Raw genomic sequence first — 18,114 nt, 5'->3', positions numbered from 1 at the left:
AACAAAATGGACAGCGCAGACACCTGACCCTTCAAAGAACTAAGGCCCAGACCTTGGGCCAGTCCGCTCTGCAGGAAGGACAAAACGGTGGGGAGAGAAAAGCGGAGCGGAGGAATCCCCAGATCGGCACAGAACCCCAAAAAGGTCCTCCAGGTCCTATAATAGATCCTAGAAGAGGACGGCTTACGGGCGCGGATCATGGTGCGGACGACGTCCGCAGAAAAACCCCTACGTGTCAGGACGGTGGTCTCAACAACCACGCCGTCAAACGTAGGGACCCTAAACGCGGGTGGAAGATCGGTCCCTGAGAGAGAAGATCTTCCCTGGCGGGCAGCGGCCAGGGCGCGTCTGCCAGGAGCAGCATGAGGTCGGCATACCAAGACCGGCGGGGCCAGTCCGGAGCGACCAGAATCACCGAGACGCCTTCCGCCGCGATCTTCCGAAGGACCTTGGGCAGGAGAGGGATGGGAGGGAATATGTATGGGCGCGCGAAGCCTCGCCAAGGAAGAACGAGGGCGTCGGCTCCGCAAGCTCCCGGATCCCTGGCCCTGGACAGATAGGCGGGGACCTTGTGATTGAATTTTGAGGCCATGAGGTCCACGTCCGGTATGCCCCAACGAAGGCAAATGGCCTCGAATACCTCCGGGTGAAGAGACCACTCGCCGGGGTCGACGGTGGTGCGACTGAGGAAGTCCGCTGCCCAATTGTCCACCCCTGGAATAAAAATTGCAGATAGGGCCGGGATGTGGGCTTCCGCCCAACGGAGAATGCTGGTGACCTCCCGCATTGCTGCAGCGCTGCGAGTGCCCCCCTGGTGGTTTATGTACGCCACGGCCGTGGCGTTGTCCGATTGTACACGAACTGGATGACCCTTCAGCAGATGAGTCCAGTGTCGTAGAGACAGAAGGGCCGCTCTCAGCTCCAGGACATTGATCGAGAGTTTGGACTCCGATGGAGACCAAATGCCCTGGACGGATCGGGGAGGAAACACGCCTCCCCAGCCCAAGAGACTGGCATCGGTTGTAACCACCAACCAGTTAAGTGGCAGAAAGGACCTGCCCAGAAGAGGGGACTGTAACCACCAGCGGAGAGATGACCGCACCGGAGGCGATAGATGGAAGGGATGATCCAGAGACTCCGGCGATTTGTCCCAGGAGGAGAGGATCGCCCGTTGGAGAGGGCGGGAGTGAAACTGCGCAAATGGGATCGCCTCGAAGCAGGCAACCATCTGCCCCAAGACCCGCATGCAGAAGCGGAAGGACGGTCGAGAAGGAGACCCCGAACCGCCCCACGGAGGATCAGACGTTTTTCCGAGGGAAGACGTACCTCCGCCGCTCCTGTGTCTAAAAGCATTCCCAGGAAGACTAGTTGTCTGGAGGGGGGAAGGGAGGACTTGGGGAAGTTGATGACCCAACCGAACCTCGCCAGAGTCTCTAGAGTGAGATCCACGCTGGCAACCGCTTGAGAAAGGGACGGAGCCTTGATGAGGATATCGTCCAAGTACGGTAGCAGAAAAACACCCCTGGAACGGAGTAAGGCCAAAACCGGGGCCAGGACCTTGGTGAACACCCGGGGGGCTGTTGCCAGCCCAAAGGGAAGGGCGACAAATTGGAAGTGGAGGACCCCCACGGCGAATCGGAGGAAGCGATGGTGACACCGGGCTACCGGAACATGGAGGTAGGCATCCTGTATATCGATGGAAGACATGAAATCTCCCTGCTCCAGGGAAGCCACCGCGGAACGGAGGGACTCCATCCGAAACCGTCGAAGGAGGAGAAAACGGTTGAGCTTTTTGAGGTCCAAAATGGGCCGCACCGAACCCCCCTTCTTGGGAACTACAAAGAGGTTCGAGTAGAACCCTTGGAACCTTTCCTCTAGAGGAACGGGGGTAATCACCCCCCTGTCCAGTAAGGCTTGAACGGCCGCGGAGAACGCAGCCGCGCTTTTCGGGTCCCGCGGCGGGCGGGAGCGAAAGAACCGATCTGGAGGGAAGGATGCAAATTCGATTTTGTATCCGGAGGACACAATTTCGAGGGCCCAGGCGTCGGAGACGTGAGCCATCCAGACGTCCCTGAAAAGGAGGAGCCGGCCCCCCACCCGGGTGGGTGGGGGCGCGCCTTCAGGCAGAGGACTGCTTTGCTGCGGGTGTGCGGGCAGCCTGCGGCTTGCGCCAGGAGGGCTGCGCCGAAAAAACGGCTTCCTACGCTTATTCTGGGGAGGAGCCGAAGCGGCAGCTGTGGTGGGAGCCCCAGAGGCCCTGCGGGAGGACCGAAAACGAGACGCACCAGGGCGTCCGCGGGGGGCGCCCCTGGCTTGGGGTTGAGGAAGATGGGTGCTTTTACCACCCGTGGCCTCCGAAATAAGTTAGTCTAGGCGGACCCCGAAAAGGCGGGAACCCGCAAACTGTAGCCCCGCCAAGGAACGTTTGGAGGCAGCGTCCGCTTTCCAAACCTTCAGCCAGAGCTCCCTCCTGACGGAAACTGCCAGGGCGGAGGAGCGTGCAATAAGGGCTCCCGCATCAAGGGAGGCCTCACAAACAAAATTCCCGGCCCGAATAATAAGCTGGGCCAAGGAACGTAGGTCCTGGATGGGGATGTCCGAGTCCAACTCCTGTTCCAGCTGCGCACCCCAAGCAGAGATTGCTTTCCCTGCCCAAGCAGAGGCAAAAACCGGTCTGAGAGCAGAACCGGAGGCAGCAAAAATGCCCTTGGAAAGGGTCTCCATGCGACGGTCCTCCGCTGACTGAAGAGAGGACCCGTCGGGAACAGGGATGGCCGTGTTCTTTGACAGCCGGGCCACGGGGGGGTCCACCTTGGGTGGGGAAGACCATGTGGCCACGACATCGGCTGGAAAAGGATAGCAAATGTCCAGCTTCTTGGGGTTGACAAAACGGGCGTCCGGGCGAGCCCAAGCCTTAGACACCACAGAGGAGAAATCAGAGTGGATTGGAAAGACTTTTGAGGCCTGCCTGGGTCTGATAAAGGAGACGCTAGCTGCGTCAGAGCTAGGGGGGTCATCCTGCACCTTAAAGGTGTCACGAATATCAGAGATGAGTTGACCCATCGCTGAGGCTAGCTTGGACGGCAGGGCCGAGTCCATTTCCAAATCTGAAACCGCCAATTCACCTTCAGAGAGCGAATCCTTTGGAGAGGAGAGGCCCGTCTGGGTGCGTACGCGTGGCGGGGAGAGTGAGGGCTCAGAGGAGGAGGCTCGCTCTACTCTAATACGCTTCTGAGAGTGCCTAGCTCGGGAGGGGTCACTAAGAGAGAGTGAACCCGCTGCAGCGGCAGAAGCAGTGGACCCGGAGGGCGCGACAGTCAGAGAGGCGTCCTGCGGGGTAGGTGGCCTGTCTATTAGGCGGCCCACGACATGAGTGAGGCTTTCCACGGCCTGGGACAGGGATCTAGCCCAGTCAGGCGGGTCAGAGGAAGCAGGGAGCGACACAGCGGGCGACTGAGGCTGCGGTGGAGCTCGGCATGCAGTACAGTGCGGATCAGACTGCCCCCGGGGAAAGGGTTCCCTACAAGCAGTACAGGCATGGTACCAAGGCTTGGCGGCTGCAGAAGGGTCTGACATGGTGGAAAAAAGATGTTGCACTTAAAGTGGGAGACCCCAAGAAAAGTGGTGGCACGGAGGGGGTTAACAGTCCTACCAGACCCGGATGATGCAAGCGGCAGCGGTAAGGGGAACAGACTGAGGAGGCTGTGGAGGAGAGGCAGCAGCACGGAGATGAATGGCTTCAGGATCGCACGGCAGAGAGGATTCCACGCAGCACTGGAGCCCGATGAAACCGGAAGTGGCGGAGCGCATGTAGGAAGCTCCGCCCCCCCCTCTGCCGCGCTGAAGAAGAAGCAGAGCCGCGCGCGCGCGGCAAAATGATTTTAACCCCCAAGGTGATGAAGTGCCGGCCAAGATGAAATGGCGCCGTTCACGCCAAGTAAGCGGCCCCCGCCGCGCCTGGATGTGGCAGACGGCTTGCTTGCCTGCAGCCGTCCCCTGAAGGCAGCGTCCCTGCCAAGGACTTGCCCAGATAAACTCCCCTGCCCGGTAACGGTCCGATATGCCCGGGGGGGGGGGGGGGGGGGGCGGGCGATGTAGCAGTGGCCATGTAGCAGTGGCCATGGGGGATGTAGCAGCGGCCATGGGGGATGTAGCAGCGGTGGGAGGAAGTAAGGGGAGGCTGGAGCAGCCACTCTCACCATACGCTGTCTTCGCCCTCAGTCCATCCAGCGGGGGTCGCCCCTTCAGCTTCTGGCACTGCAGTGGCAGGAAGCCGGGGGAGGGACTTGGCGTGCGGGCGACCCTGAGCTGGCAGGACGCAGGGGAGCGAGGCTGCCCTGGTCCACCTTGTCTTCTGTGGGGGAGGCGGCAGTGCGTAATTACCGGCACTGGCGCAACTCAACCCCGGGAGAAACAGAGGGGTCTAATGCGCCTCTGTTGTCCCTGTAGGTAGAAAAAAATCGAATTAAAAACAACAAATAACGCAAAAATAAAAAGAAAATCATAGGAAAACAACCCTGCATAAGCAGGGGGTGTCTTGCCTCCTTGGACACTAAGCAAAAACTGGCAGTCTCTTCTCCAGGCTGAAGGGTATAGCTGATGGAGGAGGGGCTTACAGCTTTCACTTAGTGTCACGCCTCCTAGGGAGCAGAGCTATACCCATGGTTTCCTGTGTCCCCCAAGGAATATGGGCGAGAAAAATATTTTAACAAAAAGACCACTCCAAAATTGTATCAATAAAAACTACAGAGTGCCCCACAATTAAATAAGCCCTCACACAGCTTGATAGACGTATATATTTAAAAAAAAAGTTATGGGGGTCGGTACATGGTGATGCAAGGGAAAAAAAATAAAAAAATTCAAAGTTTTTTTTTTATTATTATTATTATTTAAACAAAAGAAAAACTATATAAATGTGGTATCATTGTAATCACACTGATCCAGAGAATGAAGGTAAAAAGATCAGTTTTACCACGTGGGGAACACCATAAAAACGAAACCCCAAATTCCACCACTTTTGGAATCCAGCTTCTCACAAAAAACAAGCCCTCATACTTCCATGTGAAATAAAAAAGGTATGGCTCTGGGAAAGCAGAGAGAAGCAAGGGGTTAGGCTTGTAATCTGTAGAGACAGCACTGCAATTACCTGCTGCTGGGAATTATAATCAAAGAGGCCAACTGTAGTAGTTCCTGAATCCACTTGAACTTGGTTGCCTTGGTAGTCGAATTGAAGTGGTTCCATGCCAACATGCTCCATGGGGTCCAGCTGTACACTCTGGGACTCCATACCTCCAAAATCTTCCACTTGCTTGGCTCCATTGCTGTTGGTCAGTTGGGCAAGTCCTTCAGAACCATTCTGGCTTGATCCAAGAAGGTCCACCTCACTTACAGAATTCTGGCAGTTGCCTGGGGTGCGACTGAAAGACAAATAAAATAAATCAGTCTCTGCAGAATAAAGTGCAGGGTATACCAGCACAGCCAGCATGTGGATGTCCCAACCAGACCACTCCTGGTCATGTTGGGCACTGATGTCAAAACTGAGTCCTGCACTCCCTTTACTCAAACTTGAATGGGCAGCATGCAATATTGTATCTCTGATGCAGGGACAGTTGAATGGAAATAGGTGGCCACAGATTCCATTCACTGTCAACAGCCAATGGTTTCAGCAGCCACATCAGACTAGCTTGCTTTATGGTTCTCCACCTTTAAAGGGAACCGGTCACCTAGAAAATGCATATTAAACCGCCAGCAGTACCTTATTGCAGCCTGTAGCATGATGATAAAGGTGTCTGTCTTTTCTGTGCAATGCGGCAAAGGTCTTAAAAAAAAGACTTTTATTCAACAGGCCACGCTATGTAAATGATAGTCTTGAAGTCAAGGGGGCAGCGGCTTTCGTGCCTGAAGTCAAGCTCCCCCCATCCACTTTACCTCCCCAAAGCGTTTGATAGGATGCCCGATTCCTTCACTGCCGGTTGCTTGAATGTAGTCTTGCACATGCCCAGGCCCTCGTGTGCCTGAGCATTGAGCTCATAGCAGAGTGGAACAGGCACAGAGCAGGCACCGGTATTGCAGGGACACTGCGCACGCGCAAGACTACATTCATGCGTCCTGTAGTGAAGGAAATCCTATCAATCAAACGCTAAGGGGAGGAAAAGGGGGCGGGCTTTTTTGGACTTTTGGCGCATTGTATAGAAAATACACCTTTATAGTCATGCTACAGGCTGCAATAAGGTACTGCTGGCGGTTTAATATGCATTTTCTTGGTGACAGGTTCCCTTTAATAGTGTTAGCCTGCATGTGACAGACATATAACCATGGTTCAAATGTCCCCCAAAGGCATGAGTAAAATTCATGATTTCTTCAGTTTGGCTTTTGACCAACATTATGCTTTTTCAGTGGCCACTAAAGGGCTGTTAACTTGCCAATATGCCTATTTACAGCACAGCAAGAATAACTCATGAAGTAGTTGCACAGATGTCTAATGATAGCCATGCTCCTAGGATGGGAGAAGCTTCTGATCCTAGCCACTTAACTCTTTAGATTCCATGGTTAATGGCAGCAGTATCTAAGTGGTTTCAGATGGAGGGGGCTCCCTATGTCACCCTCATCATGCATATACATATGGCGAGCACACCTCCCAATTGTATCCTGGCCTCTTCCCCCACTGCTTGATGGCTGCTATGCATGTGACTGTATATACTATACCTGTTCGTTATTGGTGACAGGAGAAAGCAGCAGTACTATCTCCATCCATGAAGGTGTACTCATAATTGTGTGGAAACTGTATTGCATCTTAGCTGCTATTAACCAGACGATAATTTTTTTGCTGTTTGATCTAATAGCCCTGTTGACCTTTCACTATAAGATGTTGCTCCTATGATAGGACAAATTGTTTTCATAGACCTGCTTTATAGAACAGGCAAAATAAATCAATCAAATGTTTGTCCTTTTGTGATACAAAGAATTTAAAACCAAAGTATGAACGTAAATGTAAAGTGGATAACGGAATTAAAGTGTGGAAGGTCATACAGGGGCTCATTTATCAAACTGGTGTAAAGTAGAACTGGCTTTTGCCCATAGCATCCAATCAGATTCTTCCTTTCCTTTAGAAAAAGAAAGGTGGAATCTGATTGGTTGCTATGGGCAACTAAGCCAGTTCTACTTTACACCAGTTTGATAAATGACCCCAACAGTCTTTATCCCCATATGATAAAGCACAGCTTGCTCATCTTCAAGCTTAGCATCAGCAGTAGCTTTGAAGTGTTTCTAAAATAACCAACCGGCAATTATTTTTCAAACTACGAGTTTCGTTTATTAAAACCAGAGTCAGTTCTGATCTATGAAGTCCTCTATATGGACACCATCATGTAGATGTCCTTGCACACAGCTACTGCCAGCAAACTGCTCTTAATTCATTTAGCCGGTGTCAGCCCAGTAAGGGAAGCAAGGACACGGGCAAGATCACCTATAAAGTGATCATCAAGGAAATATGTCACCAGTTTTATGCTGCACTATTTAAAAGGACAGCATAAATTGGTCACACACCACGATTCAAATGCAGGGCCTCTTTTTTTTTGTCCAGTCATTTTCTTAAAATCTGTGTAGAGCAGCTACAGCAGAACCAGAGTGCTTGAGTCCTGGTATTCATGAACTTCAGGTACTCCTGCCCTACCAAGGATGACTTACAGCCTTCTTCCCATACTATGTGTAGGGAGGAAGCTGGAAGCTTATGAATACATGGCCTCAACAGTACATGCATATCACTGAACAGACTCCAGTGGTCCTGCGTTTGAACCAGCAGCATAAAACGGGTGACAGATTTCCTTGCCCACCTCATTTAAAAAGGACTTTACAACCTCTACAGAACTGTGGAATAGGTTGGTTTTATAGGCAAAATTAAAGAAAATAAATTTGTCAAGGATCAAGTAGGAACAGAAGCGTTGTGAACACAAGCAAGACCTATGCTCATAGAGAATAAAACTTGTCCATGTAAATGTTTGAGGAGCCCACCTGAAATCCTTTACATCGCTGTCTATCCCATTCTGCACAGGTAGTCCATTAGCCTTATCCATACTATCCACTTCCTCCTTCAGGTCTCCTAGCTTGTCCCCTTCATAAACACCTTTGCTCTTTTTATCACCCTTCTCATTCTCATCTCCTTCTGGATCTCGAGGACCCTAACAAAGAGAAAAAGATGGGCAATTAACAGGACATGCAATTATATTTAACAGTATCAGTCATTTTAGCTTTCAGGGAAAAGGTTCCTTCCCTTGATATGGGGGAGAAGAATCTTGCCCGATAAAGAACTTACATAGGGGGACTCTTTAGTGTACCCAATATCTAACAAATAAAACCATGCTCTCTTCACAAGGCAACAAAGGCAACATTTGGTGCCTGAAACTACTCAGAGCTGCAGTCTCAAAAACTATTCCGGGAGCTTTACCATCAAATATGTCAACTGATTGCAACCCAAGAAACAACGTGGTCATCAATAAACGCTACCTAGAAATGGCAGCTACAGTGTATTTCAGAGAGTGACTTAATGAGACTGCAGCCTCCTTTGTTTTTACCTGCATCTGTCTATATCTTGGCAATCGAAGGGCCCCCCTTGTTTGTATTAAGGGAGAGGCACTTACGAATCCTCCTTTCCTCAGGCAGTTGTCTCCAGGAGAAGAGCTTAGCACATACTCCACCATGCTGACTCCCAGGCCACCGCTTTCAGAACGAGGGGAGAGAACAGAGTTCACTTCACTGCCAACATGGAATCCTTGACCTGGTCGCCTTTGGACCATGATAGGCTGAGAAACAGAGTGATCTAAAAAGGAGGGAGTAACAAAAAATGCATTCGAGAAGTTAACATTGCATACATTCATGGCTGAATAGAACTGTATTTATTACTCCGGCAACCTCAACATAACCCCCACCCCTTCAGAAAAATTCATGTGTACTCACCTGATGCTCCCCACGCACTCTCTCGCCACTGATCCCCAAGAAATATGCCTTTTGGTCCATCCTTGTTGGAATCATCAGTTTCCCAGAATTTTTTGCCAGGTAACAGTTGCTTTAGGGTGAAAATATTTAAATAAATAGTCATCAGAAATATAGAAACACACATCATTAGCCCATTAAGGGATTCCTTCCCCGCCCCCTTAAAGAGGCTCAGTCACCAGGATCAACCCTACTAAACTAGACACACCTTTCTTTTGTCTGTATGATAAACAGCTGCAGAGAAATATGCATTTTTTTTTATTAATATGCAAATGAGCAATTCGAGCACCAAGAGGCGGGGCTGACTATTCTGAGCACAGCTGTATTCACAGGCACAATATATGATTATACACATAGAAACACCATGCATCTCTATGAGGTACAGCTATAGCTTAGTAAGTATAGTGGTTTACCCTGCATGTAACCATCGTAGGTTCAAATCCCAGAAGAGAGATACATTTTTTTAATTTGTAAAAAAGTTTTTTTTTTTATTCAAAACCATATCAAAAGGCTATACTATAATAAATAATCATACATTTCAGACATTTTTCTCACTATGATAAGGACATCGACTTTTCTTATGGGATAAATGTGGAAGAAAAGAAAAAAAATCATTTGATGTCTCAAACCTGGGATCTCTACATACAAAACCAAATCACTTAACCACCAAGCTATAGCATTATCACATAAAGAGGTCTGTCTTTTCTAAGCTTATAAGCTGTCACATATTACCAGTGTCTGTATTATCATATTTTGTGCAGTGTTATGTAGATGAGCTTTCTGAGCAGATCTCAGTGTGGTGAAGCTATAGTGTATGTGATATATTAATGCTAGGACAGGGCTCTGCCCTCATCCGGATGTCTAGCCCTGTCAATCAAGGGGAGAGGGGCGTGTGCAAAACACAGGGGGTGTTACATAGCAGTGCTTAGAATATTCAGCCTCACCTCTGAGTGCTCAAAATTCTCATTTGCATATTAACAAAAACACTGATATCTCTGTAGCCGTTTATCATACATACAAAAGAAAGGTATAGTTTTAATCAGTATGATGAACCCTTCCAGGCAGTAGGTCTGGTTTAGGCTCCATTCACACGTCCGTTAAATGGGTCCGCATAGATTCCACAAATTGGGGAAGGGGGTGCGGACCCATTCATTCTCTATGGGGACGGAATTGATGCGGAGAGCACACTGTGCTTTCCGCATCCGTATTTCTGGAGCGCGCCCCCAATCTTACGGTCCGTGGCTCTGGAAAAAAAATAGAAAATGTCCTATTCTTATCCGCAATTGCAAACAATAGGCAGTTCTATGGGGGTGCCGGCCGGGTGTATTGCGGATCCGCAATGCACTACGGACGTCTGAATGGAGCCTTAATAGGGTTGATCCTGGTGACAGAGCCTTTTTAAAGACAGGAATTACTTCTGGACAATCCTTGTAATACCAAGCACAAGATTTAAAGGGGTTCTCCAAGCTTTTAATACTGATGACCTATCCTCGGAATAGGTCATCAATATCAGATCAGAGGGGGTCTGACACCCGGAACCCCCACGATCAGCTGTTTGAGAAGACAATACACACGCTCTTCCTGTTCACCGCTGCAGTCTTTGGCAAAGCAGCAGCAGAGCAGGAAGAGAGAAGGGAGACGGCACGTGCGCCGTCTCCTCATACAGCTGATTTGCAGGAGTGCCAGATGTTGGACCCCAGCCGATATGATATTGATGACCTATCCTGAGGATAGGTCATCAATATAAAAAACCCGGTAAATCCCTTGAAAGGGGAAAAGGCTTATGGATTCCCACACTGACTGCATTTTATAGCCTAATATTTCATATCATCCCAAGAAAAAAAAAAAATAATAATAATAAATGACTAAATTAAACATGAGAAAACAGACATTTTTCGACAGCAAAGGAAACAGGCACATTTTCAATTTCAATAAAAAGTTGTGGCATACATCAACTGAAAGCTTAGAAGGGGGAAAGAACAGAACAGCCTAATCCCCTGCATCTGCGCATGCACTGGACGTGTTCAGTTACTATTCGTTGCCTGTGCAGAACAAGAGCAGAGAAGGGATGGCTGAGAAAGTGGTAGGCAAGCCCAGTAACTGTCACAACCTCACATTTTATAGACATGGGGATCACGGCTCTGCAGTGTCCACATAGGACATACAGGTGCTTTCTTCTGAGAACAACACAGTGATTTCCGTTTTTACTCCCTGCGTTCCGAGATACTGCCATAACTTTTTTATTTTTCTGTCCACATAGCCGTTTGAGGGCTTGTTTTTTTGCAGGACAAGTTGTACTTTCTAATGTCACCATTTAATATGCATAGGATGTAGTGGGAAGCGGATTTTTTTTAAATTCCAAATGGGGTTGAATTTGGGGGGGGGGGGGGGATGGAAGAGAAAAAAAAAAACAAAAAAAACACCCCACCACACTTTTACATTTTTTGTTGTTTTGTTTTACAGCATTCACCATGTGGTAAAACTGACTAAGGGCTCTTTCACACCTGCGTTCTTGTCTTCCGGCATAGAGTTCCGTCGTCGGGGCTCTATGCCGGAAGAATCCTGATCAGGATTATCCTAATGCATTCTGAATGGAGAGAAATCCGTTCAGGATGCATCAGGATGTCTTCAGTTCCGGAACGGAACGTTTTTTGGCCGGAGAAAATACCGCAGCATGCTGCGCTTTTTGCTCCGGCCAAAAATCCGGAACACTTGCCGCAAGGCCGGATCCGGAATGAATGCCCATTGGAAGGCATTGATCCGGATCCGGCCTTAAGCTAAAACGTCGTTTCGGCGCATTGCCGGAGCCGACATTTAGCTTTTTCTGAATGGTTACCATGGCTGCCGGGACGCTAAAGTCCTGGCAGCCATGGTAAAGTGTAGCGGGGAGCGGGGGAGCAGTGTACTTACCTTCCGTGCGGCTCCCCGGGCGCTCCAGAGTGACGTCAGGGCGCCCCAAGCGCATGGATCACGTGATTGCATGGATCACGTCCATCCATGCGCATGGGGCGCTCTGACGTCATTCTGGAGCGCCCGGGGAGCCGCACGGACTGTAAGTATACCGCTCCCCGCTCCTACTATGGCAACCAGGACTTTAATAGCGTCCTGGGTGCCATAGTAACACTGAAAGCATTTGGAAGACTGTTCCGTCTTCAAATGCTTTCAGTACACTTGCGTTTTTCCGGATCCGGCGGGCACCTCCGGCAACAGAAGTGCATGCCGGATCCCAACAACGCAAGTGTGAAAGAGGCCTTATGCTCTTCATTCTCTGGGTCAGTATGAATCTGGCAATACCACATGTGTATAGTTCTTCTTGCATTTTAACACTGGGGGAAAAAAAATTACGTTAAAATATTTTTTTTTTTTTATAGTTATGTCTACGGAGATGTGTGGGGGTTCATTTTTTGCAGGACAATCTGTCGTTTTTGAAGTAGCTGACATGGAGCACGGTCTCCTTTTCAAATAGCTCATCGAAAGGGGTGGAGGTGTCGGACAACCGCTGATCAGATATTGATGACTTTCCAGAGGAAAGGACTTCTTTTAAGGAAAGACTCTGGGGGCGCTCATTTGCCCTACACAGCACATTTAAAATTAAAAAAAGTGTCAACTTTTGGCATTGTTTTGGTGATTACAAAATATGTCCGGTGCTACGGAACATGTTGGCACTATGTAAGCAACAGTAAATAAATATGAAGGATGATATGCACATTACTCTATGATTGTGTCATCTAATGAACCTGACACACGTTCTGGACAGTGACACATGATTTGCCAGGGCACAGAACTTAGACAGCTTCATTTTTCTCTTACTTGCTGTGTGCCTGGGACACCTAAGTATCCATAACATTAAAGCCATGTCACATACACAATGTCAAACAATGGCAGTGAAATGTTTTCCAGCTATATAAAACCCCATGTGCAATAAATATAATAAAAACCTATAGACACGTGCGCCATAATCTAGAGGAGACCTATATCCTAGTTCCCAATATCTACCAGTCCAATCCTTATTATATGGACCGTCTGGGGAAGTAACTCTTCCTGAACCCTCCAGTATTTCCCCTCTCTTACCTGACCTCAACATTGAGAACAAACAATGGTCAAGATGAGTATAGTCTTTTATTATCCTTACCGCCCTAGATCTTACACTGTGCTCATAAATGTCCTGCAAAGCCGGAAGAGGACCCTACTGATCGTACCACTCTAGCCATCTTGCACTGTAGCAATGCTAAACCATGTTGCAATATTACCAGCCAGAATGCTTTCAATAGTGCCTATATAGAAGGCCCTGCCTAGGGGATCTGCTTTGAAAGCCTTTGGACAGTTGATGCAGAAAGTACAAGCACTGTCATTCTTTACAGTGATCCTGCTTATATGATTAGCCCATGCAAGATCCTTGGTCAGTTGAACACATTGTAAACTGGTCGCTCTCTCCACTGGGGCCCCCCCTCGAAGAGGTGTATAATACCTGGTCTGCAATCTGCTCAAGTCCACTATGATTTGCTTTGTTTTCTCCACATTCAAGGAGAGGTGGTTAACCTGGAACCATACGGCCATCAGGTTAGGCCTCTCATTGCCGTTAAGTCCACCACCACCATATCATCGGCAAACTTTAGTAACCTATTCTGGTTACTGCTGGCCACACAGTCACTAGTATACAGGGAATATAACAAGGGCTGAGGAGGCTCCAGTACCAAGGATGAGCGAGGCTGAGGATATAGTCCCTACTCTCACTACCTGAGAACGTCCCATCAGAAAATCTTGAATCCAACTACAAATAGAGGATTTAAACCCCAGATCTCTCATTTCTGTAGTTAATATACTTGGAACAATGGTGTTAAAAGCCAAACTGAAATCCTCAAAGAGGATTTGAGTATTGCCAGAGTAGATCTAGAGAATATGCCATTACCTATGTCTTACACAGTGCTCTTTCCCACCTGGATCAGAGGGAGGGAACTCAGATATCCTTCCACACTCCAAATACATATTGATTGTGAGACCCACTGGAGACAGCTTTATTCTAATGTCTGTAAAGCGCTGCAGAATACGTCAGCGCTATACAAGTATAGTCAAATAAATAAGAATAAATGCAGAGAAACCAGGAGGCTGTAAGGCACGTCTCCATAAGGCATAAAACATTGTAAGCTCTGAAATCTCACTGGAACTTAATCATGGACCTAGGATCATTCAATTAGCATACCACACGCCGACGCACTTTCCCCAATAACTCCACCTATGTTCCCTCCACTCTGATCCAGGTGATTCCACTGTGTAAGTCTTCATGCACACGGCCGTTGTTTTGGTCCGCATCCGAGCCGCCGTTTTAGCGCTTGGATGCGGACCCATTAACTTCAATGTGGCCGCAAAAGATGCGGACAACACTCCGTGTGCTGTCCACATCCGTTGCTCCGTTCCGTGGCCCCGCTAAAAAAAATATGTCCTATTCTTGTCCGCAAAGCGCAGACAAGAATAGGCATTTATATTGAAGGATTTCCGTGCCGTTCCACAAATTGCGGAACGCGCACGGACGCCATCCGTGTTTTGCAGACCGCAAAACACACCACGGTCGTGTGCATGAGGCCCAAGACATACGTAACGGCATCTTCTGTAGATCTATTCTGCCAATACGCAAATTGTAAAAGATCCAATGACCTATATAATGTGATGCGCTTATTGAGAGCCTCGCAGACAGTGCGATCTACCCACCATTTCTGGTTAGGAGAAACTTTGACCTTTGGCCTTATAAGTAGGCAGTGACAAGATAGAAGCATGATCAAATTTTCCAAATGATGGAGTGGAAGTTACTTTGCACGGATCTTTACAGTGTATAACCAGGAGTCCTCTCCCCTCTAGCGCTGCACGAGAGGTGTTGAGAAAAGTCTGGTAAAACACCTTTTTAGGCTACTTTCACACTTGCGGCAGGACGGATCCGACATGCTGTTCACCATGTCGGATCCGTCCTGCGGCTATTTCGCCGTGCCCCCGGGCCGCCGCTCCGTCCCCATTGACTATAATGGGGACGGGGGTGGAGCTCCGGCGCAGCACGGCGAAAGCTGCCGGACTAAAAAACCTGACATGCAGTAATTTTAGTCCGGCGGCTTTCGCCGTGCACCGCCGGAGCTCCGCTCCCGTCCCCATTATAGTCAATGGGGACAGAGCAGCGGCCCGGGGGCACGGCAAAATAGCCGCAGAACGGATCCGACATGGTGAACAGCATGTCGGATCCGTCCTGCCGCAAGTGTGAAAGTACCCTAAATTTGCTTTGGTAAAATCAACTGTGACAGCAAACACAATATCTGGGTTACCCAGCTACAATATACAAATATCCTTATACAAAGTTGCAAGTGCCACACCAATATTTGCCTGTGGTGGAATGTAGACATTAACAATAATTGACGCGGTAAATTCTCTTGGAAGATATTAAGGGCAACATTTAAGAGCCAATTATTCCAAGCAGGCATAAATCAGAGCTGTTTAAAATTTCTCTCACTACACCACCTCATTCCATGATGCCCATTCCTTCCTATGCATGACAACATCTGCAAGGAGTTTGTATGTTCTCCCCGTGTTTACGTCGGTTTCCTCCGGGTACTCCTGTCTCCTGCCACACTCCAAAGACATACTGATAGGGACCTTAGATTGTGAGCCCCACTGGGGACAGTTTAATGCTGATGTCTGTACAGCACTGTGGAATAAATAAATGCACAGAGAGGCGTAGGCGCTTGTATGGCGGTCCGGCACCATGGAAGTAAGCCACGTCTCCATAAGGCATAGGACATTGCAATCTCTGACATCTCGCTGGAACATAATCATGGACCTAGCCTTAGGACCATTCAGTTTGTTCTCCAGAGACTGCACGTTTGCCAACAAAACACTAGGAAACTATGTCCTGTGCGCTGTAGTCTGCATTTTGTTCCATCCGGCGGCACAGTTTCCCCGATACCTCCAGCTAGGAGGCAACAGGCCTTTCTACTCACGACCCCTCAGCATGGCCCATAATATAATGATTATTACATGCAACTAAGATGTCCCAATTGTATGAGATATGTCCTGTTATGCACAAGGTTGGGGAGCGCCAGCGCAGGCGTGAAGCGTCATGTCACCTCTATAATAATCAGTAGGCTTCCCTCTCTTGCTGCTAAAACAGCTCAGACCTACTGTATCATGGACTCCTTAATACCGCTAAGGGCCAGTTCACACTGAGTTTTTTTGGCACCGATTTTGGAGTTTCTGCCTCAAAATCAGCTCCAAAAACACCTCAAAACAGCCTCCCATTCATTTCAACAGGAAGCAGCATTTAATAAAAAAAAATAATAATAAAATAAAACATGGAAAAAAGAATTGTGGAATCAGCACTGAATCTCCCATTGAAATGAATTGGAAGCTGAAAAAAAACAGTTCCATGTATTGCATTTTTTGGTGCATATCTGTTTCAAAAACCTCAAGTTGAAAATTCAACTTTGCACTGAAGTGAACACCCATTGGTTTTTGCACAGATTTTTTTTTTAAGGGTGTTTTTCAAAATCAGTTGTGTGAACTGGCCCTAAAAGTGTCCATCTCGCAACAAGGCAATCTCAGCAGATCTGGTTGTCAAGTTGCAGGCCCTCCTTGTATTGGATCTGTTTTTCTGGCACATCCCAGAGATGCTTGATGGGACTTAGATGTGGGGAATATGGAGGCCACATCAACACTGAACTCTTATGTTCCGCCACTCATTCCTGAACGATTTTGTCATAGCAGAAAAGCACACTATCATGCTAAAACGTGGTCACTGCCATAAGGGAATATGAATAACATCCACATGAATGCCAGGACTCAATGTTTCCCAGGACATCACACATTTTCCGCTGGCCCGTCTTCTCCCCACAGTGTCAACTTTTCTCCATTTAAGCCATGCACACACGCCCTGCCGTAAATGAAAATGTGATTTATCAGACCAAGTCACCATCTGCCATTACTCTCTGGTCTAGTTCTGATGCTCATGTGCCCATTGTAGAGGTTTTTGGTGGTAGACAGCAGTCAGCATGGGAAGCCATCAAGTGCCATTGTAACAATAAAACCCTCTATTTACTTATGGCTGATATATGTGTAATCTCTTCTTTTTATACACATGGCTTTCTTATGGAAAATACACTGGATAAAACCATCTCTGAACGCTTTGCAATCTAGAAAATAACACTTCTATGTGGGTCACAGAGATGAAATCCTTACCTCTCCCATTGCTCTTCCTTCCAGTGCAAGGGCTTGAAAATCATGATTTAACTCGTCCATAGAACGAACCTAAAACACAATGAGAACATGAAACAATTAGAAAGACCATTACATTATTATATAATATCACAACTAGCATCAGTTTTAATAGGGTCCACATGTAGGCATTTCTAAACCAAGTGCGCTCATTGGGTGGGCTGCTTGAAGAAAACTATGTTACAGCTACTGTACCAACAACCCCAATTGTAGAGTTGGGTGCACATTATCTTAGGGCAGCAGGACCTCAAACATGGTAAACGTCAGGATTCTTCATAAACATATAATCAATGTTTCAGCCTTGCTCCCTAGAGTCTTGTTGAAGCATTTGGGTGGACAATGGATCTTCCCGTTTTCACTACATTTGGTGCGCTTCCTCACATCTACTATCGGTTTGCGATTGGGTTTCTTTTATTATTTCTGTAGGAATGTAATCTCTGGAAAATGTGGTAGGCATGTCTCAGCTTTATCCGTCAGTGCCACAGACTACACGTGAAAAGGGAGCCCTGTTTGGCAATCTGTGGGAGCCCTAGCAGTTCATCACCCACTGATGTAGCATTTCTCACCTTTCACCAGGTGAAAAATGCTTCTGGCTGGCACACCCCATTAAGTAAATACTATCCCCAAGAGGGTGTGACTACACAGACTTTGGGTACGGCCACATATTAAAAAAAACGTGAATGCAGTTTTTGAAGCAAAAACCAGAAGTGGATTTAAAAAGGGAGGTAGTGTGTCCATAAAGGAGAAGCCCCCAATTTGGCCTCTCCTAACCCGTTCTCACCCTGTAAACAGATTACTCTGGTTTGTTTCCATCCTGTATGTATCACATCTTCTTGTTGTATCCAACCAAACCCATGAGCCACCCAGCTAGTATACAGC

General features: G+C 47.9%; 1 protein-coding gene across 5 annotated transcripts in view; it reads right to left on the bottom strand.

The window, feature by feature from the left end:
* PUM1 (pumilio RNA binding family member 1) overlaps window positions 1-18,114 on the bottom strand; it is a 71,578-nt gene that overhangs the window by 37,571 nt on the left and 15,893 nt on the right. For 3 of the 5 annotated variants that reach the window (XM_040424320.1, XM_040424322.1, XM_040424321.1), the window contains exons 3-7: window positions 17,200-17,268; window positions 8,953-9,061; window positions 8,571-8,815; window positions 8,011-8,177; window positions 5,147-5,417 (exon numbers count right to left, since the gene is read on the bottom strand). In XM_040424320.1, coding sequence (XP_040280254.1) covers window positions 5,147-5,417; window positions 8,011-8,177; window positions 8,571-8,815; window positions 8,953-9,061; window positions 17,200-17,268 — 861 coding nt within the window. The remainder of the gene's footprint in view (window positions 1-5,146; window positions 5,418-8,010; window positions 8,178-8,570; window positions 8,816-8,952; window positions 9,062-17,199; window positions 17,269-18,114) is intronic. The other 2 variants (XM_040424323.1, XM_040424324.1) reach the window with 1 other exon arrangement.

This window comes from Bufo bufo, chromosome 3, assembly GCF_905171765.1.
Source record: "Bufo bufo chromosome 3, aBufBuf1.1, whole genome shotgun sequence".
In the NCBI taxonomy this organism is placed as follows: domain Eukaryota; kingdom Metazoa; phylum Chordata; class Amphibia; order Anura; family Bufonidae; genus Bufo; species Bufo bufo.
The sequence above is the reverse complement of the archived record's forward strand: the minus strand, read 5'-3'. Positions and strand labels throughout refer to the sequence as shown.